Source organism: Ailuropoda melanoleuca, chromosome 16 (genome assembly GCF_002007445.2).
Source record: "Ailuropoda melanoleuca isolate Jingjing chromosome 16, ASM200744v2, whole genome shotgun sequence".
Taxonomy (NCBI): Eukaryota; Metazoa; Chordata; class Mammalia; order Carnivora; family Ursidae; genus Ailuropoda; species Ailuropoda melanoleuca.
This window is the reverse complement of record NC_048233.1, coordinates 36,821,963-36,848,821: the sequence shown is the minus strand read 5'-3', so window position 1 is coordinate 36,848,821 and position 26,859 is coordinate 36,821,963. Positions and strand designations below refer to the sequence as shown.

At 41.4% G+C, this 26,859-nt stretch overlaps 1 protein-coding gene across 7 annotated transcripts in view; it reads left to right on the top strand.

Annotated features, from left to right (window-relative positions):
- Positions 1–26,859, top strand: part of SLC38A1 (solute carrier family 38 member 1) — a 68,404-nt gene that overhangs the window by 23,214 nt on the left and 18,331 nt on the right. For all 7 annotated transcript variants that reach the window (XM_002922280.4, XM_011228752.3, XM_011228754.3 and 4 more), the window contains 3 exons: positions 6,243–6,318; positions 6,598–6,713; positions 26,078–26,151. In XM_002922280.4, the coding sequence (XP_002922326.2) occupies positions 6,243–6,318; positions 6,598–6,713; positions 26,078–26,151 (266 nt within the window). The remainder of the gene's footprint in view (positions 1–6,242; positions 6,319–6,597; positions 6,714–26,077; positions 26,152–26,859) is intronic.

Below are 26,859 nucleotides of genomic sequence, written 5' to 3'. Positions count from 1 at the left end.
AGATTTTATTTATTTATTTGACAGAGATAGAGACAGCCAGCGAGAGAGGGAACACAAGCAGGGGGAGTGGGAGAGGAAGAAGCAGGCTCATAGCAGAGGAGCCTGATGTGGGGCTCGAACCCATAATGCCGGGATCACGCCCTGAGCTGAAGGCAGACGCTTAACCGCTGTGCCACCCAGGCGCCCCTCAATTAAGATTTTTCTTGAAAGCATCTGGGGCAGCTCTTGTCACTACCCTCACCAGCTTTTGTTTGCTTGTTTTGGTCCCTCTATATCTTTCAGAATTTATGTACTAAATTTGTATCCCTTGGAAGGACCCTTGAAAATGTAATGTCTTTTCTACTCATTAGGGAAGAAATTTCCACACTTCTTGCTATCTTCAGTTTTCATGTCAGAAAATGCTTTCCTTGCTTTAATGGCTCCTGTTCCAATTAAAGTCTGTTTTCTTTTCAGTAGAGTTTACCCGTCAAGTAAGGCTTTGTTTACCTCTCAGTCTTCTCTTTATTTAAAAAAAAAATTTTTTTTTAAATTTCAAGTATAGTTAGCATGCAGCGTTATATTAGTTTCGGGTGTGCAATATAGTGATTCAGCAATTCTTTACATTACTCAGTGCTCATCAAGATAAGTGTACCCTTAATCCCCTTCACCTATTTCCCCCATCCCTCTAGCCCCCTCCACTCTGGTAACCATCAGCTTGTTCTCTGTAGTTAAGAATCTGGTTTTTGTCTCTTTTTTTTCTTTCTTTGTTTTGTTCCTTAAATTTTACTTGTGCGTAAATTCATACAGTATTTGTCTTTCTCCGATGCCATTGTGCTTAGCATAATACCCTCTAAGTCCCTCCATGTTGTTGCAAATGGCAAGATTTCATTCTTTTCTGTGGCTGAGTAATATTGCATTGTATGTATGCACCTCATCTTCTCTATCCAGTCATCTATGCACAGCAGCTTGGGTTCCTTGCATAATTTGGCTATTATAAATAATGCTGCAATAAACATTGGGGTTCATTTATCTTTTTACATTAGTGTTTTTGTATTCTTTGGGTAAATACCCAGTCATGGGATTACTGGATCATATGGTAGTTCTATTTTTAATTTTTTGTGGAACCTCCAGACTGTTTCCCAGAGTGGCTGCACCAGTTTGCGTTGCCGCCAATAGCGCACAAGGGTTCCTTTATCTCCACATCTTTACCAACACTTAACTGTTTCTTGTGTTGTTGATTTTAGCCATTCTGACAGGTGTGAGGTGATATCTGATTGTGGTTTTGATTTGCATTTCCCTGATGATGAGTGAAGCTGAGCATCTTTTCACATGTCTGTTGGCCATCTGGATCTGTCTTCTCTTTAAATGCCTTCCATTTCTTTCATTCTTTCATGTTTTCCAATCTCTTTGTTACTTGCTTCTTCCTCCTCTTTTCCTTTTCAGTAGAGTGTTAGGACTTCAGGGAAAGAACTAGCAAAGGTCATTCAAGTTCAAGCACTCATCCCTTTTGTGTTATGAATCCTCAGATGAAACACTATAATCTAGTAAGAACCTGATTGGTAGAGATTTCAATAGGAAGATTATCTTCCTATCATACAACCCATCCTTAATTGGATTGTTGTTGTCGTTGATTTATTTTTGGTTTTAAATAACCATTCTATATTTCTCGCCTCCTTTCACACGACCTCAGTATAACACCTACATCCTTCTTAAGGCTTTGTCTGTTGAAGGTCACCACGACAGCCACTGTAGGTTTTGTTTTGTTTTGTGCATAGAACAATTGCCTACCTAAGAGTTGGTTGAATTCTGCTTTGTAGGTACAGACCGACCCTGTGGAAACTCTTTTTTAATAACACTTTTATCATTTGAGACCACATGTCAAAGTCACCCTTACCCACAGCCCATTTTTTAGTCAATAAAGAGAAATTTACTTCAATTTCTTTGCCAGAGGTCAATGCTTTTTAACATGCAATTGCATTTTTTAAATGGTGAGATAATGGGAACTTGTAATAAGCTGCACAGCCTAGTTATTTTGAATGGGCTTTTCCATTACAAAAAAAGGTTCGTTTTATTTGTTTTAAAAAAAAGTTTACAGAAATACAAAGCAAAGATATAAAGGCTAAAGAGAAGAAAAATCTGGAACCACATGAAGAGAATAAAGAGGCTTTCTTTAAGTACTTCATTCCTACTGAGCTAGATTTCCCTTCAGCCTCAGCTACTCCATACTTCCTAAAAAGAAGATGCATTTTCAGGTTGTGGAAGGTCCTCTGAGTTGCTAGTGCAGGGACACGTAAGAGGGAGAGGGAGTACGGGCACCACGTAACGCTCAGGATGCAAAATGACCTCATGGCTCCATCTCTGCTGCAGAAAAATAGTAAACAGGTCAGAGTCAGAAAACTCCGTTTAGACCAGAGGTTAAGAAGACTCATGGAAGCTGAGGGCTTTGAGCTGGTGGGAGGACAGTGGCTGAGAGGGGGAGAGAGGGTCTCCTGAGAGGGGAGTGGATTCCTACTATAGTTGACCCTTGAACAACACAGGCTTGAACTGCACGGGTCGAGTTTTTTTGAGTGAATACAGTACAGTACTGTAAATGTATTTTCTCTTCCTCATGATTTTCTTAATAATGTTTTGTTTTCTCTAGCTTGCTTTATTGTAAGAAAACAGTATATAAGACATATAACATACAAAATATGTGTTCATCGACTGTTCGCGTTATTGGGACGGCTCTGGCCAACAGTAGGCTAGCAGTAGTTAAGGTCTGGGGTAAACTACAGAATGTAGTGACGATCATTTTGAGGAGCAGGGGAGCTAATATTGCGACATGGAGACAACATTAAATTAAGCAGTACCTGAAATGACAGGGTAAGGAATCTGTACTTGGAACTTTTTCTGTGGGGGAGCCAGTGAAGATTTGGGGGGAAAACCTATTAAGCCGCGCTGCAGAAAGCACACTGGAAGACGCGGAGTCAGGGAGGCAGCTGACCCACGATGTTTTTTAATGTGCTTTTTAATGGTTACTTATTACCACAGCTCTGCAAGTTCATTATTCTCATCCTGCAGAAGTTCTGCGGGAAAGACCTGGCAATCACGCAGGGATTTTATTCTTTATCCCTTTCTGTTGCACAATGTTTGACCCCACTAAATGCCCCCGGCGTCACGGTGCCTGCGTCCCATTCTTCTCTGCCCACCAGTCCTCCACCACGGATTCTGAGGCACACTGCTGGGCTGGGAACGTAGTTCTGCCATAACAGGCAGTTGTTTTTTTTTTTTTTTAAGATTTTATTTATTTTATTTAACAGAGAGAGAGAGAGAGCACAAGCAGGGGGAGCGGCAGGCAGAGAGAGAGGGAAAAGCAGGCCCTCAGCTGAGCAAGGAGCCCCACGTGTGGCTTGATCCCAGGACCCCCATATCATGACCTGGGCCGAAGGCAGATGCTTAACCACCTGAGCCTCCCAGGTGCCCCCATAACAGGCAGTTTATTGGTGTTTTGTTTGGTTTCTTTGAATATGGTGGGGCTTTTCTCTTGATTTAAAAATAATAGAAATGCTTTTTCGAAAACAAGTCCCTCCACGAGAAAGGCAAATAGGGAACATTTTGGATAAAGATTTGGTTATACTTGAGTTGGTTGTTAAAGTTAGTCTGATTAAATACAGTCTTTCATTTAATAGTAACACTAAACAGGAGTCCCTTTCATTTTGGCAAGTCCGGCACCCACATTTTTTGGGGAGGCTGTCTGTGTGAAAACAGAGACAGCTTTCCCTTGTCTCTCTTCAGCCAGATCTGTAAACCTCAGTTCTGTGTAAAAATTTAAAATGTTAAGGGCAGGGCAGCTGGGTGGCTGAGTTGGTGAAGTGCCCAACTTCAGGGTCGTGGGATCAAGCCCCATGTCAGGCTCTGTGCTCAGCGGCGAGTCTGCTTGTCTCCCTTTCCTTCTGCCCCTCCTCCTACTCATGCTCTCTCTCTCTCTCCCTTTCTCTCAAATAAATCAATAAAATCTTAAAAAATGTTAAGGGCAAAAGAAGGGCCACACCGATCATTAATAGCAATGGCAATGCTATTTAACTGCCAGGTTGGTCTCCAAAGATACTGACTGGTTTGCTTATGGCCTTCTGCTAAGAACCTGCAGTACTATTTCAGGCCTCAGCCTTTAAGTTCCCTCTGGCTAATCCCACCAATAGAAGAAGGTTTTCCTGGGGCGCCTGGGTGGCACAGCGGTTGAGTGTCTGCCTTCAGCTCAGGGCGTGATCCCGGCGTTGTGGGATCGAGCCCCACATCAGGCTTCTTTGCTGTGAGCCTGCTTCTTCCTCTCCCACTCCCCCTGCTTGTGTTCCCTCTCTCGCTGGCTGTCTCTATCTCTGTCAAATAAATAAATAAAATCTTTAAAAAAAAAAAAGAAGAAGGTTTTCCTTCTCTGGATTCCTTCTCTCCTCTCCCTTTCACACAGCCAGACCTCCCTGCTCTGGCTTTAGCTGGCACAGTCTCCTGTGTTTCAGGGGAACGAGGTTGCCTTCTTCCTTTCGCCCTCTCGCTGTAACTGGAGAGGTCGCAGGCATAGGCAGATGCTGGAGGGATAAACCGCAGATTGTGCTGCTTATATGAAGTGATGGCCCCAGGGGCAGTCAGTCGCCTGTCTTTAGTTTATCCTGGCAAAATGAGGCAAACTTAGAGAAGGAATGCCAGGGAGAAGCCAGACCCCTTGGATGAAAGATGAAAAAGGTAGCTAAATTAAACCAACTTGGTGATATGTATCTTTCATTTAAAAATGTTTTATTGTGGAATATGCATCATTCAAAACACCATATGAAAATGTAATGTACAGTTTACAGATAGCCGCTTCTTTAAAATAGTCCAGTTCAAGTGGCTTTACATTTATTACTGAAAAATTCACTGTGACTAGTTCTTGCTAAAACTGGACAATTAGATTTTCAGAAGAGCCAAAAAGCATCCCTGACGTGTCTTACTAATCCATGCAGCAGTGTATCTATGAAGGGACTTTTCTTTGACAATAACACTTGATTTGGTAATGGGGATTTTTTTTTTTTAAACTAGCCTCACACCCAGTGTGGAGCCCAACGTGGGGCTTGAACTCAGGACCCTGAGATCAGGACCTGAGCTGAAATCAAGAGTTGGTTGCTCAACTGACTGAGCCATCCAGGCACCCTGGGAATTTTTTTTTTTTTAATTAGGAATTAAGGCCATAAAGTTCTCATATTACTCGTGACTATATTTGATGGTTCTGTAGAGCTTCTGTATGTTTGTATATAGTTTACGCAGCCTGTCTGACTCCTTTCCATCCCAGCTGAAGTCCCACCATCCCCCATGGAGAGGAGTGATAAACATCTATTGCTGTTATCCGTGCTTGGAGCTGTACCGATGTTTTACACATGCTCTCTTATTTAATTTTCCCAGTAATGCTACGAGATAATATAATAATGTTACTCCCATTTCACAGATGAGAAAACAGGTAGCATGCCTTGTCCCTCAGAGCTAGTGAGGATTCGAGCTCAAGTTCTAAGTGCCATGCTTTCTTAAAGCCCTAGCTCTGCCCCTAACCATGGGCTACATGCCCCTGCCTTCCCCCACCGTCATCTCCTAGCCTGAACTCCGATCACCTAGTGTCTGCTTCACTTACTCCGTATCCCCGTGTCTCCCTCATCACCTGGCCTGCTGACTTGCATATAGCAGTTGCTGAAGGAATGTTTGATGGGGAAAGAGTTACTTTCTTTTTTGCAGCAGAGAGGGAATGCTTATTTACTAAGTTTGTATGCTGGGAATGCGAGCTCAGAAGGAGGCCTGTTTTCCAGGATTCTTTTAAATGCCAGCTTTATGGTATCCTTGACATTATCTCATTTTCAGTTAGAGAAAAATCTATGTAAAAGTTAACTTACGTTGCATATAGTGTTTTAATCTATTAGTATTGAAGTGATTTGAGATTATCATTCTTTTTGATTATGGTTGTCTTCATTTCATCTCAAGGTGAGCACCTACTATTAGCGGTGTTTTCTACTAAGTAGAGTGAGGAGTAGAAAAACAAATGAAGCAAAGTATCCGCCCTTGGAGCACTTGGAGTTTATTTGCTAAAACAAGAGCAGAGACAACTAATACTGGCACAAAACAAAGCAAAACAAAAGAGAAAGGTGGATGAATAGGGCTGTGAACTCCTAAGCAACCAACATAACTTTTCATGTGTGATGTTTTGATAAGTAATAATGTTAAGCTTCAGTCATTGTCGTGAAGTTAAATTATTATACATGTCTTTACAGCAAGTTTATTTCTGATCGCGAGAGTAGACGAAGTCTCACCAACAGCCATCTGGAAAAAAAGAAATGTGATGAATATGTAAGTATCATTATAATAAAGTATGCTTATTTGTTTCAATCACACAAATTGGGAAAGATGTTTTTAATTCGTGGAGCAAAATACCAAAAGTATACCTGTTTATATTCACCTGGATATCCTATGTATTTTCTCCTGAAACCCATTTTAAAAAATAACTAGACCACAACGGAAGTATGTCTTGAATTTTATTTCCTCACTGGTTCCTAATAGTTCTTTAAAGACTTTGGCATGATGCACTTTCTTGGGGACTGTTGTGCTTATGTTTGTCTCTTTGTTCAGATTCCAGGAACAACCTCCTTGGGCATGTCTGTGTTTAACCTAAGCAACGCCATTATGGGCAGTGGGATTTTGGGACTCGCCTTTGCCCTGGCAAACACCGGAATCCTACTTTTTCTGTGAGTGTTGACACTGCAGTACTTTCCATGTTAAAACTGTATTTTCTGTATGTTTCTGTTCATATACAGAAGAAATTGGAAATACGTCTAAATAGTTTTGATGTTTTTACTAACTTGGTTAAGTTATGAGTACATACTTTTATATTGTTTGTTGGAATGATTTTCCAAGTTGCACCTAATGTTTATAAGAAAGGGGAAAGAGGAAATATTTTTATTCACCAAAAACACCAAAATAAGTCTTTATAAAAAGGATTACAAATTTTCAAAATTAGATTTTTGGTATTTTTGGATTCTTTACCTGTCACTTTAAATCTCAGCTAAAAGGTCAAAATATTTAGAGGTGTCTGATCCAACCACTCACCACTTTGGTATTTGGATTGCAATGGAACATGTACTCTCTCCAAAGGTAATTGCAAATTTGTTTGTAATGAATAACCAAGAAGCACAGATGAGAAATTAGCATGTACTTTTCCTCTGAGAGTTAGTTAAAAGAAAATAGGCAATTTTGTTTTTAAATAACTTTTTCTTGCACTGTTGAATGGGACTTTCTGCAGATGTACAGAGGGCTTCTTTTCAGTTGGAACAAGATGAAGCCATTATAGAATTTATACCAGGAAAATTCTCACCCAGCCTGATTCCCCTCTCAAACCTTTATGGAGTATCAGTGGTGTTTTGCCTGAAGAGGCAACAAGGAAATTCTCTTCGCCAGCCTTTTCCCCCACGACTGCACTGACGTTCCTCATTGGCCTCGCTCAGTAGTCTGTTGCTGGATTGATGAGATGGGAGCATCATTTCCTTGGAAGCAGTGACCAAAATGGCTAGTACTCCTATAAATTGTGTATCTTCCTTTAGAAAGACTTAGAAAACTTGATGAAAGTACATTGCTGCCCATTCCATTACCCGGGGATCAGTGATGTCCATCCGTGCTGGGCCGTGTTGGTCAGTAGCACTAGGGATTAATGTTCTTCCTCTTACGTGTAAGTGCATTAGACACGTCCTTCCTAGAATTAAAACTCTGTATAGAACAGTGAATTCAATACATTTTGTTCCTTCTTGTGCACCCAACTCCGTAAACCCAGCTGTAGCCTCTTCTCTTTATTGTGCTGGGTGGATAATTCTGTGTGGCCTTTCTGTTTATATCTTAAGCCAAGCGCCAGGTTTTAGAGTAAAAGGATGGAGTTGGACAAAACTCTGTGGTGACTTTCTTGGTATGCATGGAACTCTGATCCTCTGAGGATGCCTTGGGGTCGCTGTACTTGTGATTTTCAGAGCAGTGACCGGAGAACACCTGACTGCTAGTCCCAACTCCTCTTCTGAATGCCTCTGTAGTCTTAAGCAAGTTACTTAGCCACTCTGAGCTGCAGTTGCCTACTCTGTAAAACAAGGAGATTGCACTAGAAAAATCTCAGAACCCTGCCAACCTCTGAAACCCTATGATTCTGTGACTATTTTCAGTTATTCCAAAGCTGGAAAAATGTTACGTTCAGAAATGTGTTTTACACTGATTTATTATTTTTTTTAGTTATTGGAGTATTAGTTAGCTCTACGTTAATTAGTTGAAGAGTCAGTTCTTTGATGATGGTAACAACAGTACCTCTTGCAGCTGTAACTTTGCACTCTAAGTGCTTTATGCTGAATCCTTGCAAGTCTATGAGATAGGTCCTAGGGTTAGTTCCCTCCTTCACGGATAAGGGAACTGAGGCAGAGGGAACAGACTTTTATTTTTGAATCTCTCTTTGTCACCATTTTGGGAATCCCCTTCTCCGGGAATCCCCTTCACCTCTCTTCTCTCCTAGATCCCCTATTTCCTGTATTCCATTTCTTCCTTTTTCTGGATTTACTTCCTTGCTTTTGTCGCTGAGAAAAGATGAATAGAAATAAGTTTTTCGAGGCCTTCATGTCTGCAAAATGTTTTTATCCTACCTTCACCTTGGGTCGGCAGTTTGGCTGGATATAGAACTCTCTATTGGCAATAATTTTCCTTGAGAATTTTGAATGTATTCCTTCATTGCTTTCTAGTTTCTTCTGTTGGGAAGTCCCATATCCTCCTGATTCTTGATCTTTTCTATATAGCCAGGGTTTTTATTTTGCTCTGGTTTGTTTCTGGAAATTTCTTGAATCTCTTTGTTCCCCATGTTCATCAGTTTTACAGTGATGTGTCTTGACGTGGGCCTTTATCATCCACTGTGTCAGGCAGTAGGTACCTCCTTTTCTTTTAGAAGTTCATAGTCTTCAGTTTGGAGACATTTCCTTACACATTATTGTGTTAATGAATTCCTTTCTCCTCTTTCCCTTTTCTCTGTTTCTGGAACTGCTCCCCAAATTCTGGACCTTCTGGACTCATCCTCCCAGTTTTATTCTTTATTTTCATTTCTATAATTTTTTACTGTAGTTTCTGGGATATGTTCTCAATTTCCCCCAGCTCTTTACTGAATGTTTTATTTCTGTTATCATTTTTTTTATTTACAGGAGTTTTAAAAATTCTTGTAATGTTCCTTTCTTTTATGATATTATTTTGTTTTATGATTTCAGTGTTTTTTTCTAAGGATTCTAGTGATAGTTTTTTTCTGTTATGGAAAATTTCAAGCATAAAATGGGAAGAAGAGTATAAAAGATTCCCACGTTCCCTTCATCCGTGGCCTTACTTGTTTAATCATTCCCCTCACCTGGATTGTCTCGAAGCAGATCCCAGCTTTAATATCATTTCATCCATAAATATTCCAGTGAATTTCTCATTAAAATATAAGGATTATTAAAACAGAACCATAATATGTCACACCTAAAAAGTCATCAATTCCTTAATATCACCAAATATCCAAACAATATTTGAATTGCCTATTTATCTCCTTTAAAAAAACAACTACAAGGTTTTTCAAATCAGTACTCAAACTAAGTTCCGTATAGCACAATTGGCTGAGTTGTGTTAAGCTCCTTTAATCTGTAGGTTCCCACATTTCTCTCTCTCCTTTTTTCCTATGTAATATATTTGTTGAAGAAACTGGGCCATTTGTCCTATAGAGTTTCCGACAGTCTGAATTCCCCTGACTGTATCCTTGATTTTTTGTTTGTTTGCTTTGTACTCTTTCATTTTAGATTCTTTCCTCAGATGGCAGGTGGTCCTTCTTTGTCTGTTATATTCACAAGTAAGGGATGGGAAAAACAAGACTAACTGAAGCCCACTACACGTGAATGGGGCTTGTTGGCAATGGCTTCTCGTAAGGTGTTGTCACCAGCCTTTTACTTACGGAACCAGGAGTATCAATTACTCTTTGGCTGTTGGGATCACCCAGGATCTTCCAGTCACCTGCCTGGAGGGTCTGAGCATTGTTTCCATCTTTCTGGGAACCAAATTGGGGGCAAGGTTTGGGGTGGATATCTCAGTTGCATGTATTCACCCATCCCAGTTTTCCTGACAGTACCCACTCCCCGACAAGTTGTGCTGGGTCCCTCACCCAGAGACCTGTATTTTATACTTTACAGAGAATGCATCTTCAGATATATATCTTTTGCCAGATGGGGGAGGAACAGTCCCTCAGCTTTACAGAATAGGTGCCTGGTCTGGGGAATCTAGCTATTTCTTGAAGATACCCTTTATTTTAGCTCATCCCTTCCATTGTTTCCTGCTTCCAGTAATGGCACTGGGGCCTTTTGGGAATTCTTTGGTTAAAATTGGATTGGTCTTGGCTTTCTCCACTGCCAGTGTAAGGTTCAGCTTTGTCTACTTTCCAGTTCTGAAATTTTTGTGCTTATTGTCTCCTCTGTGTTCTTAGGAGGGAGCAGGAGTAAGTTCTTATATTCAATCTACCATTCCTAGAATTCAGTTGATTTTTAATTACAGTGATTCAGGGATAATTGATCTCTTGTCTCATGACTCTTCAGTTTCTGACTGAAGCAAAGAATTGGATAAACTTGACTCTGAACAGTTGCAGGAAGACTTCCCTGCATAAAACTCTTATAAATCATTTGGTTCTTTGCAAGATGTGTGAATAGCAAGCACCACACACCAAATCATCGGGCGAAAGCTCATGAAGGTAGCTGTATAAGGACCCGAACTTACAAGCTTTTCACGAAATGTAGAACCTTAGAACAGGACTCACTCTGTGCATTGTAAAACCAGCTGCTCCTACAGCTGCTCAAAGCCAAGAAGCAGTTGGCAGGACCAAGGTATTTCATCTGGTTCAGGGCCCTGTTCCAGACTCGTATTAGCCAACACGGAAAAAGAGTCCAAGCCTGTCCAAGCTTCTTTAGAAAAGCAGCTGGGAAGGCTCCTCTGAGTCTCCCTGAGGCTGGGTGCGAGCTCTTCCCTGGGGTCATCTGAAAACTCGCGGGAGTGATTTCTTGTTCTTGGATGCGTTTGGAGCTCATTTTTTTTTGACCTGACCATAATGGCTGTCATCCCTCTTTAACACACATCTGATTCAGTTGGATTCAGTGAACTCTGCCCCATTGGAAGAATGCAGTTAGGTTTTGTGTTTCCCTAATTCTGAAGCCCTATAATTCCATCTGAGGAATAGGAAGTATGGGAATGGGGAATCTCAGCTTACAGTTGTCCTGACAGTATGTGTTCTCTGTTGGAAACCAAATGGGGCTGTACCTTGAGGCAGCAGTTGGGGCTGTGCTGAGGCACAGCATATCTCAGGGTAAAATGCACCCATTGAACTGTGTTTTCCTAAGATTGGGGAGCCAAGGAAAAGGCAGTGGGTGCTGAAAACTCTTCCACTGTAATTCCCTCTTCTGTCCCTGATTTTTTTTTTTTTTTTTACATAGCTTCCCTGTAACTCCGTCATGGCCAAAGTGACATCAAAAGTGAATGTTGGCAGGGCGCCTGGGTGGCTCAGTGGGTTAAGTGTCTAACTTCTGATTTTGGCTCACGTCATGATCCTCAGGGTCATGAGACTGAACCCGTAGTAGGGCTCTGCGCTGAGCATGGAGCATGCTTAAGATTCTCTCTCCCTTCTCCCTCTTCCCCTCCCCCCTCCAAGAAAAGAAAAGAAAAGGGAAAAAAATAAATATTGGTATAAAAAAATGGTGGGGTTTGTTTTGTTTTTTATTTCACCTTACCATCTCCCCCATGCCAGCCCAAAAGAGGAAAGTTAAATTTCTAAAGCTATCGATTAAAGGCATACGTTTTATAGAAAATGAATGTCTTTGGAATGTATCATTTCCTCATAGTAGTAGGTAAATGAGAGGTTTATTAAACTATACAGAATCTGATAAAGCAATAAATGCTTTATATTTTTCCATAACTTCTTGCCAGGTAGTATTGTTTATTATTATTTTAATAATGTAGCCCCTAAGTGTAAAACCATGAAAAAGGAGAATGAAATAGATGATACTTCTGAGATCTCACAAGGTATGATCATTTATCGTAAACACTGCGTTTATAAACCATCTGTTTGAAATAATAATTGTGAAACAACATGACAATCTATATAGACGATAGTTTTAATTTTATTTCGGTTGGTTACAATTCCAGAGTCATCTTTTTTGAGTTTTTTAATTTTCTGAGTCTCGTTTGTCATTTTCTATGTCACTTGGTTGTGAGGATAAAAGGATAAACGGCTAAAGACACACTTTGAAAAGTGGCACACAAGAAGACATTTATTAATTAGTGCCAACCCCATAGTCTGCTGTGAGTGTGTGTGTGTCCGTGTGTGGCAGAGAGAGAAAAGAGTATGTGTGTGAGAGAGAGAGTATGCATGAGAGTGAGTGTGCATGTGTGTGCGTGTGTGTGTGTGTGTGTGAGACAGAGAGAGAGAGAGAGAGGGATGAAGGGAGTACCAGTAATGCCTGGTTTAGAGTAGCATTATATAGTCCGTGTTTGCTGAAGTATCAAGTAGTCACTAAATAATGGTTAACATTTATTGAACAGTAATTATATATGCGTATTATCTCACTTAATCTCCATCAACATTCTGAAGTAAGTATTAGCTCCATTTTACAGATGAAGTAACTGAGGCTTAATAACAACTTAGCAAGTTGGGGAGCCAGAGTTTGTCTAGGCTTTTAGTCTCTAGAACCAGTGTGATCTAAAACACTGTCCTGCCTTTTAGCGATGCCTTCTTCAGAAACCAAATTTGCATTATTAATGTACATCATCAGAGAAATTTTATTCTTTTTTTTTTTTAAAGATTTTATTTATTTATTTGACAGAGATAGAGACAGCCAGCGAGAGAGGGAACACAAGCAGGAGGAGTGGGAGAGGAAGAAGCAGGCTCATAGCAGAGGAGCCTGATGTGGGGCTCGATCCCATAACGCCGGGATCACGCCCTGAGCCGAAGGCAGACGCTTAACCGCTGTGCCACCCAGGCGCCCCGAGAAATTTTATTCTTATCAATAGATACTTGCAAGTTAATATTTTAGCTTTAAAAATCACCTTGTATAATCATCAGTATTCCTGGACTGTTTTACTACTGTTTCACCAGGAACCATTGTCCTTATTGTAATGGAAATATTTTTACAATATCGAGTGCACCAAATTGTAGATCAGGGGTGGTCAGGTTCCTGGTAATAGCCAATAAAATATATGCCTCAAGTATATCATAAAACTAACATACTTTCTGAACTGCTTTGTATGTGCCATATCTACACCTGGCTTGGCCTCATGTGCTATTTAATATTTAAGAGTCCCCACTATCTTGGTGAGCCCTTGAATTTAATTCCTTCCAAAGATTTAACTAAATGTTGTTGTTAAGAATTAAAAACCGAGTACTGGTGAAATCAGATAGTACCAAGTCCGTTATTAGAGAATTGGTTCAATAGTCATAGTAGTTCCATCAAACAGAATATTAGATAACTATATAAAAGAATAAACTGGATTATATGCACTGGTATGGACAAATGTCCTAAGCATATTACTATGTGAAAAACCCTGATTGTTAGGTGGAAGTGAGCGAGGAAGGAGACTGATGTATGTGCATACACCCCACAGACTGTTCGTGAGGGTGTACGAGCAAGCTGTTGACAGTGTTTACTTCTGGAGAGTTACACAGGGGCTGGGGTGGAGTGGAAGTGCAGAGTTTACATTTTCTGTATTATCTTTCTACCAAGTGTCTTTAGGAGAAGAAACTAATGGGAAAAAACGCTGTTTTTTAGGGAATTTAAAACCAATGCAATAGGACTTTTTTTCCCCTTTTACCTACAGAAGACTTGAGGAATAGCAGATTTTCCGTATTGATACTTAAGACCCTAAGAGCAAGAATAAGCGGTTGATGCTGTGCCTGCCACCTGTTCCAAACTATATTTTCAATCCCATCTGCCTTCAAAGAGCCTCCACTTCAGCCACACCAAGCTCCTTCTTTTCTGGAAAGGCCACCTGCACCATCCCTGTCACCCTGGCCTTTCCCTGTCCTTATTCCCCTCCTTAGTCCCACGCACCTCTGTGCTTCGGAATCCTGACAGGCCTGTGAGGCCCAGTCAGATGCCACATCCAGAACTGTTTCCCTGATCCCCCTTTACCCTCCCGATTGAACTCTGAGCCCTACAAGGGCAGGATTAATGTCTAATTCTTCCTTGTTCGAGTCATCTGCCCCTGCCCCAAGATCTAGAACAGTTGCTCGCATATAGGTGATTCTCAATAGTTTCATTGACATGAATGCATGACTACCTAAGAACTCAGTTTCACAAAACCAAAACAAGGCTTAGGGCAAAACAATGGCTCTTGTCATTGTTGCAAAATTATCAGAGGGCAAATACCAACTGAGAGGTTTAGCTCACCCTCAGATTTTCAGTGGGTTGTGGAGATGTAATGATAATAACAAGGTTAGCACAGGACTCACCCCCAAGTGGTTACTTGGTTACTTTCCTGAAAATGCCTCCTTCATTTGAGCATTCTAAATAGTTCAGAGCCTGTTAAATCCTGTAAGAGGTTAGTATTACATTGCTAAAAGGGCATTTGTTGTTAAATTGCTATTTGCAAAAAGGGAAGTAATTGTCATTTTCAGTTTACAGCAATTACCTTCACTTTGTGGTAAATTGTTTGCTTCAATTGTAGGTGAATTCTGTCTCTCTTTTTCTCAATATTTACCTCTGTGGACCACTAAAAAGATACAACATTGTATAACCTATAATTACAGTGTTTACAAACAAACCAGTAAATAGCCATGCCAGTAAGGGTCAATCTAGAATATAAAGATCTCTTTAAATCAAGATCAGACTAGCAGGGGCCTTCTGTCTTTAAATTCAGTGTTTTACAGTTGAGCCTACATAAGGGGGAGACAGAAATGGAATTAGAACCATAGGTCCATCAACACATTGCCCTAAGTCCTGTTCATATCTCGTAGGTTTTTGATCATTATTAGCCCGTCACAAAAAATGGGCTTCTCACCGTATCAGGAGGTTTGTATTCTTAAATAGCTGCGTCAGCATAGCTCTGAAGTCTGACATCTTTTCCAGCAAATTCTACTAAATTGGAGTGAGGTCGCAGTGTACCTTTGCGGATACGTACTCTGCACATTCTTGAACTGTCACGGCTTCATTACTTCATATACATTCCAGAAAGTTTGAATCACACCCACCAAGATGATAATTTTGCTCTTAGCAGTAACAGAGATGGTCTGTGTGATATTTATCAAGTTATTCCTCGTAAATGTTAAGTTGTCTTTCTCTGTGCATTCCTAAGCAGACAGTTCTTTGCCTCCTGAGGCAGTTCAAACTGGATCTTGTGATCTAAAAACCCAGCAATTAAAGAGGAAGTCAATAGGGAAACCCTGCTCTTCCGGTGATCCTAGGAGGAGGTCCATGAGTATAGTCACATTCATCTTCCCTCTTGTCAATCAGTTACTTGTTTTTAAAATTCTTTGAGTTATAGTCACTGTTCCTTAGAAATGATCTGAAGAGAAAATTGTTGTCCTAAAGCTGGCAGCAAAAATCATTGGCATCAGAGTCTCTTGTTTGGGAATAATAATACTGGAAGAGGAGAAATGGCACATTCAGGCTTGCCAGCATTTGAGATACATGTAAAAAAGGGCAGTGGCAGTGCCATTGAACTCTATTGAAATTCACTGGATTAAGAAGCTTTTCAGAAATAGGGAAATAGGAAAGTGGTTAGTGTTGTGCGGAAAAATGAGTGCTTATTTTGTAAACGAAGAGGGTTGGCAAGCATAGGAGATGAGTCCCACCCATTGTTTTTAAAAGTTGAGCAGTTATGCTTAGTTGGTGAGTCACCTAAGATGTGTCTGATAAGGGGTTCCAAGAAGGCAATTCTGGTGGCCCCGGAGAGGTGGGCAGGTGTGTGCACTGCGCGCATGCGCGAGCGCGTGTGCCTTGAGTTGGCTCAGTCCGATATAGACTGAGTTGCATCCGGTGCCGGGGTGCTATGGTGCTACCCAAGGACGACAGCATGGCCTCCATTTTGGAGCACTGTGTTTTTCTTAGCCTGCAAGAGGCGACTTAACTCTACTGCCTAAGGTTTTACCAGTATTAATACCTCCATGATGCATGAATGCCTTTTCGTTCACTTAAAGTCAGGTGTTTACCAGCACAGGAGGTCAGTATGGTCCAGAAATTTGGATTTTCAAGGTTAGCTTGAACTTTTATTACTCACAGAGTGGTAGTTCGTTTAGTAGAGTGGAAAACTGCCCCTGTGTAGGCCAGTTAGTTTTGTTTTGTTCAATGGCCACAAGCTTCACTTCGCATTAGGTCCACGGTGCCAGTGATATGCAGCTGCTTCAAGGGTTCGCAACCTACAGCGTACTGACCAAAACCACTTGTAGCCCCTTTTTGTGTGGCTTGCTAGCGGAGAGTAGCTTTTACTTTTTTAAAGAGTTAGAAAAAAAAGATGTTACAAAGTATACATGTTCCCTGGGCTCTATAACAACCCTATTTTTTTTTTTAAGATTTTATTTATTTATTCATTCGACAGAGATAGAGACAGCCAGCAAGAGAGGGAACACAAGCAGGGGGAGTGAGAGAGGAAGAAGCAGGCTCATAGCAGAGGAGCCTGACGTGGGGCTCGATCCCATAACGCCGGGATCATGCCCTGAGCTGAAGGCAGACGCCCAACCGCGGTGCCACCCAGGCGCCCCTATAACAACCCTATTTATCATCACTGTTTTATAGGTAAAGAAACCAAGATTCACAGAGGCTAAGGCACTTGCCAGGATTACACTATGATTGGTGGTGGGGTGAGGAGAGGGAGGACAACAAGCCCATGAATGTCGTCCTCTTAACTCTTCCATCTCTCCTTCAATGTGCATTGTTACTATGGAAACAGAGTAGGAAAGTATGAATGAAGCCCCAGCTCCATCATTCCTGCTGGAGTAGAAGGAAGTCCAAAATACCCAAAAGGAGAGAACAGCACACTCCCTTATTTAATGGTTACGTGGAATTTTGCTGTCACTCAGGAGTTACGTCTTAAGAGTATGACAAAGGGGCATCATTTTCAAAGGTAAGGGTCTAGGTTTGAGGGGAAAGGAAGCCAGTTATTCTCGTGGAATGGAAGAAGAGGAAGGAGGACATGTCAAGAGTTATAAATGGAGTGCCCACAAAACCCACAGCCCTCTACCAACGACTATAGGCAAAAACAGGAAGTGGCGGTGGCCCATGGCTTGCTTTCTTACCAGTACAACTTCCTCTTTTAAAGTCAGACTTCCTCCTAACTTTTTAACCTCACAAAGCATCAAGTAAATTGATAAAATTCTAGTTCTGTCTGCTTACCTCTTTTAAGTACTTCTTTCTTTTTAGGATTATACCAGATCTTACTTGATTTGGTCATCAGTGAGGCATAATTCTTTTCAATAGACAACATGAAATACCTAACCAGCAGTGAGGAGAGTTTAAGAGCAGCTTTGCACCAAAATATGTAGATTTACCTACAAGGAAAGAAATGGAAGGAATTGTACAAATAATTGAACCCTGCCTGTTCCCAGCTCAGCATTTTAAAACCATCCCTTTCACTCTCTAATGTGTAAATAGTACAAATAATTGCATGCTACCAGATCCTGGTGTGCTGGTCCTCTGACCCTCAGAATGTTGAAATTTAATCATGATCTAGTGACTAGGAAGTGCACTTTGGGACTGAATAATGATATGTTTCTGCTCCTTTCTTTATGTGTTATGTGAGCTCCTTAAATGAAATAGGGACAATATTAATGACCTTGGGTTTTGAACAAATGCAACTCTTCCCCCTCATCCCTAAAAGGAAGATTTGGAATAATACTACTATCATTTGAAAGGCTCTTTACATTTTTCATTTTAATACTATTATTGTAAAAGTAAGATAATCATTAAAGACCTTTTTGAAAATGCATAAAATAAATTAAGTGTAAAGAAATCACCCGAAATCTCACTGTTAACAGCAGGCTCTGTTAACATTGTGACGTATCTCATTCTAAGTTGTTTGTCTTCTGCTTAGGTTTTACATCATACACTGTCGTTCCTCTGTGGACGTTTGACTTTGGCAGACAATATACCATGGGTGGGTAGGGACTTTGGAGTCAGGCTGTGAGGGTTTGAGGGCTCTTAATGCTAGCTGTGTGACCTTAGACAAAATTAAGTATTCTCTGAACTTCAATTTCCTTATTTGTAAAATAGTAATAGTACTGCTAATAAGTGAAATTTTTTTAAAAGATTTTATTTATTTATTTGAGAGAGAGAGACAGCCAACGAGAGAGGGAACACAAGCAGGGGGAGTGGGAGAGGAAGAAGCAGGCTCCCAGCAGAGGAGCCCGATGTGGGGCTCGATCCCAGAACGCCGGGATCATGCCCTGAGCTGAAGGCAGACGCCCAACGACTGAGCCACCCAGGCGCCCCATAAGTGAAATATTTTAAAAAGTGCTTAGTGTGGGCCTGACATAATGAAAATACCCTAAACTTATTGGTAGTAATAATCAACTAAGTGTTTTATTAATTATATTGAACTCCTGTTAAAGTTCTAGGAAATGGATTTGTATGTAAAAGGTAATTTTGAATTTTCCAAAATATTTAAAATTTCACATAGATTAGGGACTCAGAATACCTGTTCCCTCTCTCCTCACTTTCAGGCACGTCTCCTTCCATGTGGGCTCTCATTAAATAGATGATTCTTCCTCTGTGTCACCTTTCTTCTCCACTTAAGCCTCCCCCTGGCATGGCTTCCCTGGGCCAGGAACCGTGCCGCACCACCCTGCCTTGGCCGTTACCCGCCAGATGTTCTACTTCTGCCCACTTCCAGGCTCCTCCCTCACGTACTCCCAGTGTGCCCGTCCTCCAATGTCACGGAGAACCTGTCTCTGAGAACCTCAGGGAGAAGCACACTTCCTTCCCTGTCCAGCGCAGATGTCATGGCCTTTCACTTGAAAACCCCTCACTTTCCCACACCCTAAAACTTCCTTCTCCACTGGCTGTCTGTCACCCTAGCTGGAAACCCCCCCGAATCTGAGCTCCTTAACCACGCAGATGGGTAACTCATTCAGCAGCCTCGCTTGGGTTCTCCATACTGTCCAGCCCTTCCTTCATCCCCAGCTAGTGCTCTGCTCTCTACAGCAGTGTTTTTAGATTTTTACTCACTTCATATAGATATTTCCCTTTGGAGGAGTTGGCAGGGAGGGGATGGAAGGACAGAGAGAGTTAGTGGAGATAAGAGATGAGTAAAAAAGTGGAGGGTGGAAGACAGGAAGGTGGAGACAGTTTGAAAAGATAGGAGAAAGGGAAGGGGTAGAAGAAAGTGAGAGAGAGGCCGGTAGCAGAGGGGAAGGACTGGAGAAAGATGGTTGGCCAGAAGACAGTATGTTTCCTACAGTTTGTCCAATTCCCTTGTACTGGAATTTTAAATTTTCTTGTAAATGTTCTGCCTCAACTAGATTGTGTACCTCTGAGTTTTGGAGGGAGGGGCTGTGGATTGGTGGGAGATGACAGTAAATAAAAGCAAGACTAGTAAAGACTACTTTTCCTCCAGTGCAGGGAGTTTTTATATGGACTATTCTGAGGATGGTAAAAGTTTTATACTTTTAACTGGGCTTAGAAGAGGAAGAATTCTATAGTGTGATGAGCCTCAGATCCCTTTTGGAAGGAAAAAGACACGGCTGGAGTGGGGGAGGGGTATGACATTGAAAATAATTTTATTTATTTATTTGAGAGAGAGAGTGTGTGTGTGTGAGCATGAGTTGGGGGGGGGGGAGCAGCCGGAGAGAGAGAAGCAGGCTCCCTGCTGAGCAGGGGAGCTTGATGCAGGGCTCAATCCTAGGACCCTGGGATCATGACCTGAGCCAAAGGCAGACACTTAACCGACTAGGTTAAGCCAGCCAGGTGCCCCCAATTTTAAAATATACATGTTGGTGAAGTAAATAATGCCCTAATATCCTGAGGAAGTTGACCAAAGGAAGTAGACCAGACCTCGCATTCCCGCTGAGAGCGGTCATCCCATAGGAATGATAACGATTCAGCTGTAACTGGTTCCCTTCACTGCAGTCTCACTTGGACAGCTGTGGGGTCTGTGTCATAGGTAACGCTGTGCACCTGCAGACAGTGTGTAGCCACCTGCAGACAGTGCGGCAGGCCATGTGGCACTAGTTCCACAGTTGTGAGAAACGGAAACACTAGATCTCTATGCCACAGGGCTGGAGCTGGCAGCTTTAAATCCTTGCTACTCCAAGTCTAGTCCATGGCCCAGCAGCATCCGAAATACCTGGGAACTTGTGAGAAATGCAGAATCTCAGGTCCCACCCCAGAGCTACTGAATTAGAATCTTCGATTTAACAAGATCCTAAGGAGATTCGTATACACCGTTAAAGTTTGAGGACAGCTGCTTTAAACTTTGGCAAGGGAGAGGACAGGGACAGTCATGCAGGGAAGGTTGGGAAGGGTTCTCTTATTTTTTAAGAGGAATGGGTCCTAGAGGAGTTGAAAGCACTCACCTGCATGGCAGCCCTGAACACCCCTGTATGAACACCCCCATGGAAGCTATTTCTGGATCCGGGGCGCTGACTGCTGCTTCATCTCCACCTCTTTCAAGGGCTCAGATGCTGGGTGGAGAGTATGTCATATGATTCCTTGTTGTTTAGCTAGGCTTTTAAAAGATAATCTCATCATCCTTGAAGTGATGTGGGGTTAGTCTTTTTTTTTTTTTAAGGTATAATTTATACACAATAAAATTCTCCAATTTAAAGGATGGGATTTGATAAGTTTACCCAAATCTAGTTGTGAAATCACCACCACAGTCATGGCATAGAACATTTCATTTGCTGGGGCACCTGGGTGGCTCACTCGATTAAGTGTCTGATCCTTGAGCTCAGCGCAGGTCTTGATCTCAGGGTTGTGAGTTCAAACTCCGTGTAGGGCTCCACGCTGGGCACAGAGCCTACTTAAAAAAAAAAAACAAAAAGCAACAACATTTCAATTGCCTTAAATATTTGGTTCTATTGTCACAGTTTTCCATTTGATTAGCATATAGTACTTTAAGAAATGAAATTTATTATAATGTTATCCATGTAATCTTTGGTAAGTTATGGGAGAACAAAGAATTACAGTCTTATCAATGTGATTGAAAACAATAACAAATAAATGTTCTTAAAATAGATGTTTAGATGTTATTGTTTAAGGTAGGAGCCAAAATTTTCTTACACCAGATACACTAAATATATCGAGGACCCCTGTCAGAAATATTTAAGAAATCATGGAGGTGTATCGCCAGAGGACTAGAAATGGGCAGATTTCATCCCAGCTTTCAGAAGTGGTAAAAGGTAGATCTCAAGCAATATTCAAGGGCAAATTATTAAATAGCTTTTATGTGCAAATACTGTAGAAAATATTGCTCCATAGAGGCCAATAGGGTTTTCCTAAATAGTTGTGCTAAACTAACTTCATCTTTTGAGATAATAGTGAACTAGTAGGTCACAGAATTGTCTCAGGTAGAATGTATCTTGATTTTAGCAAGACATTTGGCATAATCTCCTATGACTTACAAAAGAGATACTAATATTCTGTAAATTCACTTATTCTTACCTAAGAGTCTGCTATGTGATTTGTTTTGTATTGTGTGCAAATAGGCAAATAGGATGGGCCATGACTCTGAATTAAAATGTCATGGCCTGTCCTATAGTCTAGTAATGGAGGAACATGATAAAGCAATGAAATAAAAAGATTACTTTGGGTGCTGGGTGGAAGATGGGTCAGAGAGGGCAAGAAACGAGAGACAGATAGAGATTACTACAGTTGCCCAGAAATTAGAGTTGATGGTGGCTTGGATCAGAGTAGTAGCAGTGGAGATGGAAAAAAAAAAAAAAAGAGGCGTATGGATTTAGGAACTATTTTGGAGAGAGAAGTGATAGGACACTTGCCAATGATTAGATGTGAGGGATGTGAGAGTAGATTAAAGATCAAGGGTGACTTCCAGATTTCTGGCTGGAGCAGTTGTCGGGACACTGGGCCATTTTCTAGATTGGGGTCTTGCTCTATTCTCCAGGGATGTCTCCACACCGCCTCTTTCAAAGTGTTGCTGACACGCCAGGGTTCTCAGAAGTTCCTGACCACATTCTTCCCTAGATAATTCTCCTGCCGCTGCTCCCGCAGTGCCCATGTCCGGCTTCATGCTCTGGATCCTCTCCTCTTCAAGGCTGAACAGAAGTCTGAAATATCAACACCTTGACAGCTCTGTACCCGTTGCTGAGGTTCAGTTGCCACCGAAACGCCTTTTTCAGCAAGCTGCTTTTGCCATAACCACATTAGAACTTGTTGTCAGTGATTAGAAGTGGGAAAGCGAACATGATGTCCGGATGAGATGAAAAACAAATCACTCACGTTCCTCTTAGCATAGGAATACCAGCGTGTATTTCTCTTCCAGCAAACCACAGTTATATGTACAAAGATCTAATTGGACAAACAGAGGTACAATCACGTTCGAGACAGGAGAAGTGTTCAAATAAGTCATTACATTCTCGCAGGTCATTCCTCCTGCTCTTTCTTTTTGATGTTATGTTTTGTGTCTTTGACATCCCTGGATCCCCTTAAACTATTCTGGCATCATTATAGCCAATTAGACAACTTAGAGTTTCTTTCTAAGAATCTAAACAAGGAGGCGTACTTCTCTAAATTTTAATTCCATTAATACTACCAGATTTTTTTTTATAGCCTAAAGCGGTTTTAAAATTTTACATACAGGGGTTGCCTTTTATGACCTGATAGAAAAAGGGTTTTGTTTTATATTAGTTCTTGGTTTTCGAAGAGAAGCTCTGTGTTTTGGGAAGGATGAGGAAGACCATCTTCAGAGATGGGGTGGTTAAGGCAGAGGCTGTCAGACTCTCGCTCCAGGGCCTTCCGTCTGGGGTGCAGCGTTACGTCTCTTACACGTGGGAGCAGGGGGGTCATTTTCATCACGGTGGGAGGACCTCACTCTGCTGTTGGTAAGTGTGGGGGAGAAGATAGATGAACTCCCTGCTAATATCTTCCCTGACCAACACTTTTCTCCTGGGAAGAGAAAAAAAGGTGACAGGAGTTTATGAAGAAATCCTTCACTTCTTGCCAAGGGCCACAAGCCGGCTGAATATCACCTACAAAGAGATTCAACCCAATAGAATGTGTTGGGAGACAACCATGTGCAAGAGCCATGTGGTCCCAGGGGCCGCTAGCGGAGGGAACAGATGTTTCCTTTGGTAATAAGTACCCAGTTCTCCTAGGCTTAGGGCCTTTTGTTAATTATCATGTAGACGTTAGTAATTGTCCCTCCTGCTAGTCACATGATGCCTGCAAGGTCATACTCTCTACTCATTAGCCTGGGGCCCGGTGGCAGGATCCCCTCTCCTCTCCAGGTCAGTCCCAGGAGAATAGACTCAACAGGGCACGTGGTCACTCTAGAACAGTGGAAACTCGAGTCTGTCCTATCCCCAACAGGAAGCCCATGCTAGTCCGTGTCACGCCCAAGTCCTCTATGGCTTGTTGCATGCACATGTAGGAGTTGCCCATTCGTGTTCAGTGTCCCTAAAAAAATAAGGGAACTCTGAGCAAAATTCGAAGCTTGCTTCTTCAGAATAAATATTGTTTATCTCTTAGAAGATGAAAGAAAAATCATACTACAGTTGGGTCCTGTATCTTCCTCTCTGGCAGAGCCTATCAAATGGTGTTCCATTACATATCTCAGAACTATTGGTTGGGTGAATAATTGCCTGCTGTCAGTTTCTCCTGTCCCTCAGCCAGAATAGATAATAAGGGACTACCATCAGGGAAATTCAAATCAAAACCACACTAAGATACCACCTTACGCCAGTTAGAATGGCAAAGATAGACAAGGCAAAACAACAATTGTTGGAGAGGATGTGGAGAAAGGGGATCCCTCCTACATTGTTGGTGGGAATGCAAGTTGGTACAGCCACTCTGGAAAACAGTGTGGAGGTCCCTTAAAAAGTTAAAAATTGAACTACCCTATGACCCAGCCATTGCACTACTGGGTGTTTACCCCAAAGATACAGACGTAGTAAAGAGAAGGGCCATATGCACCCCAATGTTCATAGCTGCATTGTCCACAATAGCCAAATCATGGAAGGAGCCGAGATGCCCTTCAACAGATGACTGGATTAAGAAGCTGTGGTCCATATATACAATGGAATATTACTCAGCTATCAGAAAGAACGAATTCTCAACATTTGCTGCAACATGGACGGCACTGGAGGAGATAATGCTAAGTGAAATAAGTCAAGCAGAGAAAGACAATTATCATATGATTTCTCTCATCTATGGAACATAAGAACTAGGATGATCGGTAGGGGAAGAAAGGGATAAAGAAAAGGGGGGTAATCAGAAGGGGGAATGAAACATGAGAGACTATGGACTATGAGAAACAAACTGAAGACTTCAGAGGGGAGGGGGTGGGGGAAGGGGATAGACTGGTGATGGGTAGTAAGGAGGGCACGTATTGCATGGTGCACTGGGTGTTATACGCAAACTAATGAAGCATCAAACTTTACATCGGAATCTGGGGATGTACTGTATGGTGATTAACACAATATAATAAAATAAAATAAAAAAAAAATAATAAGGGACTTACCTTCTTAATCACCCTCCCACTCAAGCATCTTAGCCAAGTCAATATATGTCTGAATATATTTCCTTACCATCATATCTTCACCTAAATTCCCCTTTATATTAGCTGGTTAGTTTGGTCTTCACGCAGAGAAGTTTTCTGTTCTTTCTCCCCGTGTTTGTTTTTACCTAGGCTGAGCTCTGTCCATCTCTTATGTTTTGTGACCAATATCTGGCATTTGGTCTGCTCGACAGTTGACTATTCTGTACTCCCCCATTGATCTCCTTATGGCTGCACTGCACATAGGAGAAGCAAAACGCCATAAGACATGAGAGAGCCACGGAACTCTTCCTGCCTGGGGCAAGGGAAGGCACCTCAGGAGGTGGCATCTGAGCTGGGCCCAAGGACAGTATCCAGTGGCTGTGTGGGGTGGGGGTGTGGGGCTGGGAAGAGAGAGCCCACACAGAGAGAACTGCATGATGTGCCAAGTACCTCTCAATGGCACTTGGTAGAAAAATCATTGCCTTAATTACTGAAATGTGGAACCAACTGCACTAATATATTGTTCTAGGGGTATATTTCCCTACATCAGAGAGTGAGTGGTTTCATTTGGGGGACTGGAATTTTTTTTTTTCTTTTTAGCAAATAGGCTTTATTTTCAGTTACCAAATCTGTTTTAACCAAACGATTCAGAAATAATCTATCTCCCACATCATTTTAACTGTTCTTTTTCTTGAGGAGGGTTTGATAATGAGCCAGACGTACTAAAACAAAAACATGAGTTCGTCATTCAAAAAGTCTTTTCATTTTGCTTGTCAGAAATTTCCCATCAGTTAAAGAAGTGCTTAGTCTTTAAGAGGAACCAGGTGCAAAAAAAGTGAATTATCTCAGTGGTCTAGTATATAGATTCAAAAATAGCCACAGAGTAATTAGATGAAAAGCACCTTAGACATCATTTAGCTTGTGTCTGTGTTATAGGTGAGGAATCCAGGGATAGGAGAAATTGAGCAAGTTGCCTAAATCACATAGTCATCGACCTAAGAGTCACTACAAGCCTTTCCCTCAGCCCCCTCCCCCGCCCCACACCTCTTTCACACTTTCTCACTCGGATGTAACAGAAAATGCATCATAGACCATAAAAGCTTTCTTTCATAATACTGTCTGAAAGTCATCTCAACTGAAATGACCTCAGAGAGCTATTTAGGCTTTGAATTAACGGAGAGGATTTGCACTGCTAGGGTTACTCAGATTCTAATGAGCAGCTCTTTATTTGGTAGAACGTTTTTATTGAGGATTTTAAAGAGGGCGTGACTAATAGTTTCCATAATTTGGATGCTACCAACAAAAACACATAAATAAGCCTTTGCCCTTCTAAAGCGTAAGGTCCGAGTATGTTCTTTTATAGTTATCACAAGACTTATTTTCTTTGCTTTAGGATACTTTTGACTTCTGTGACACTGCTATCTATATATTCAATAAACCTTCTTTTGATCTGTTCAAAGGAAACAGGTAAGCTGATAATATGTCTAATCTTGGTAAAGCCAGGGTGAATGATTTGCATGGTGATATTGTGAACAGTGATGCCCTCCCGATTCAGCAAGTACTTATCGAAGACTACTTTGACCTACAGTCCCTTGAAAATCTATAGTGGTATTTACCCAGAGAAATAGACTCAGCACCATGGAAATTAAATTGTCTTAAACACTGAGAGAATAGCATTGCCATTTAAAGCAAACCCCCAATTATACCTGTTTTTCTAGTTTAACATGACTTCATGTGAAAGGCTTCAGTTTTTCCTTAGGTCTTTATAAATTCAGAACAAGGATCCCATGTTTTGATATCATAGCCTCCAGGATTTTAAAAGTAAACAGAGCTTTCATTCTTTTTTGTGTATATTCCAAGGAGAAAATGTTACGCCCGAGGCAATGTGGGAACAAGGATGCTGTGGAAAGGCTCCAAGTTCTGGGCAGTGTAATACCTGAAGTGTTTATTTTCTGTTCCTGGAACAAATGGATTCTGTTTGTAATACTTTGACTTTGACTTTAGCTAAAACCACATTGGCCAACTATTACTGTACAGGGATGACTCCATTTAACTGGGACATTTTGTAATAGATGAAGGATCTACCATTGTCTTGTTTAAGCAACAGTCTTATGAGAGATTAAACAAAACTTTAATTTTAGTCTGACCCATATTGCTTTCTGTGAACGTTTGGAA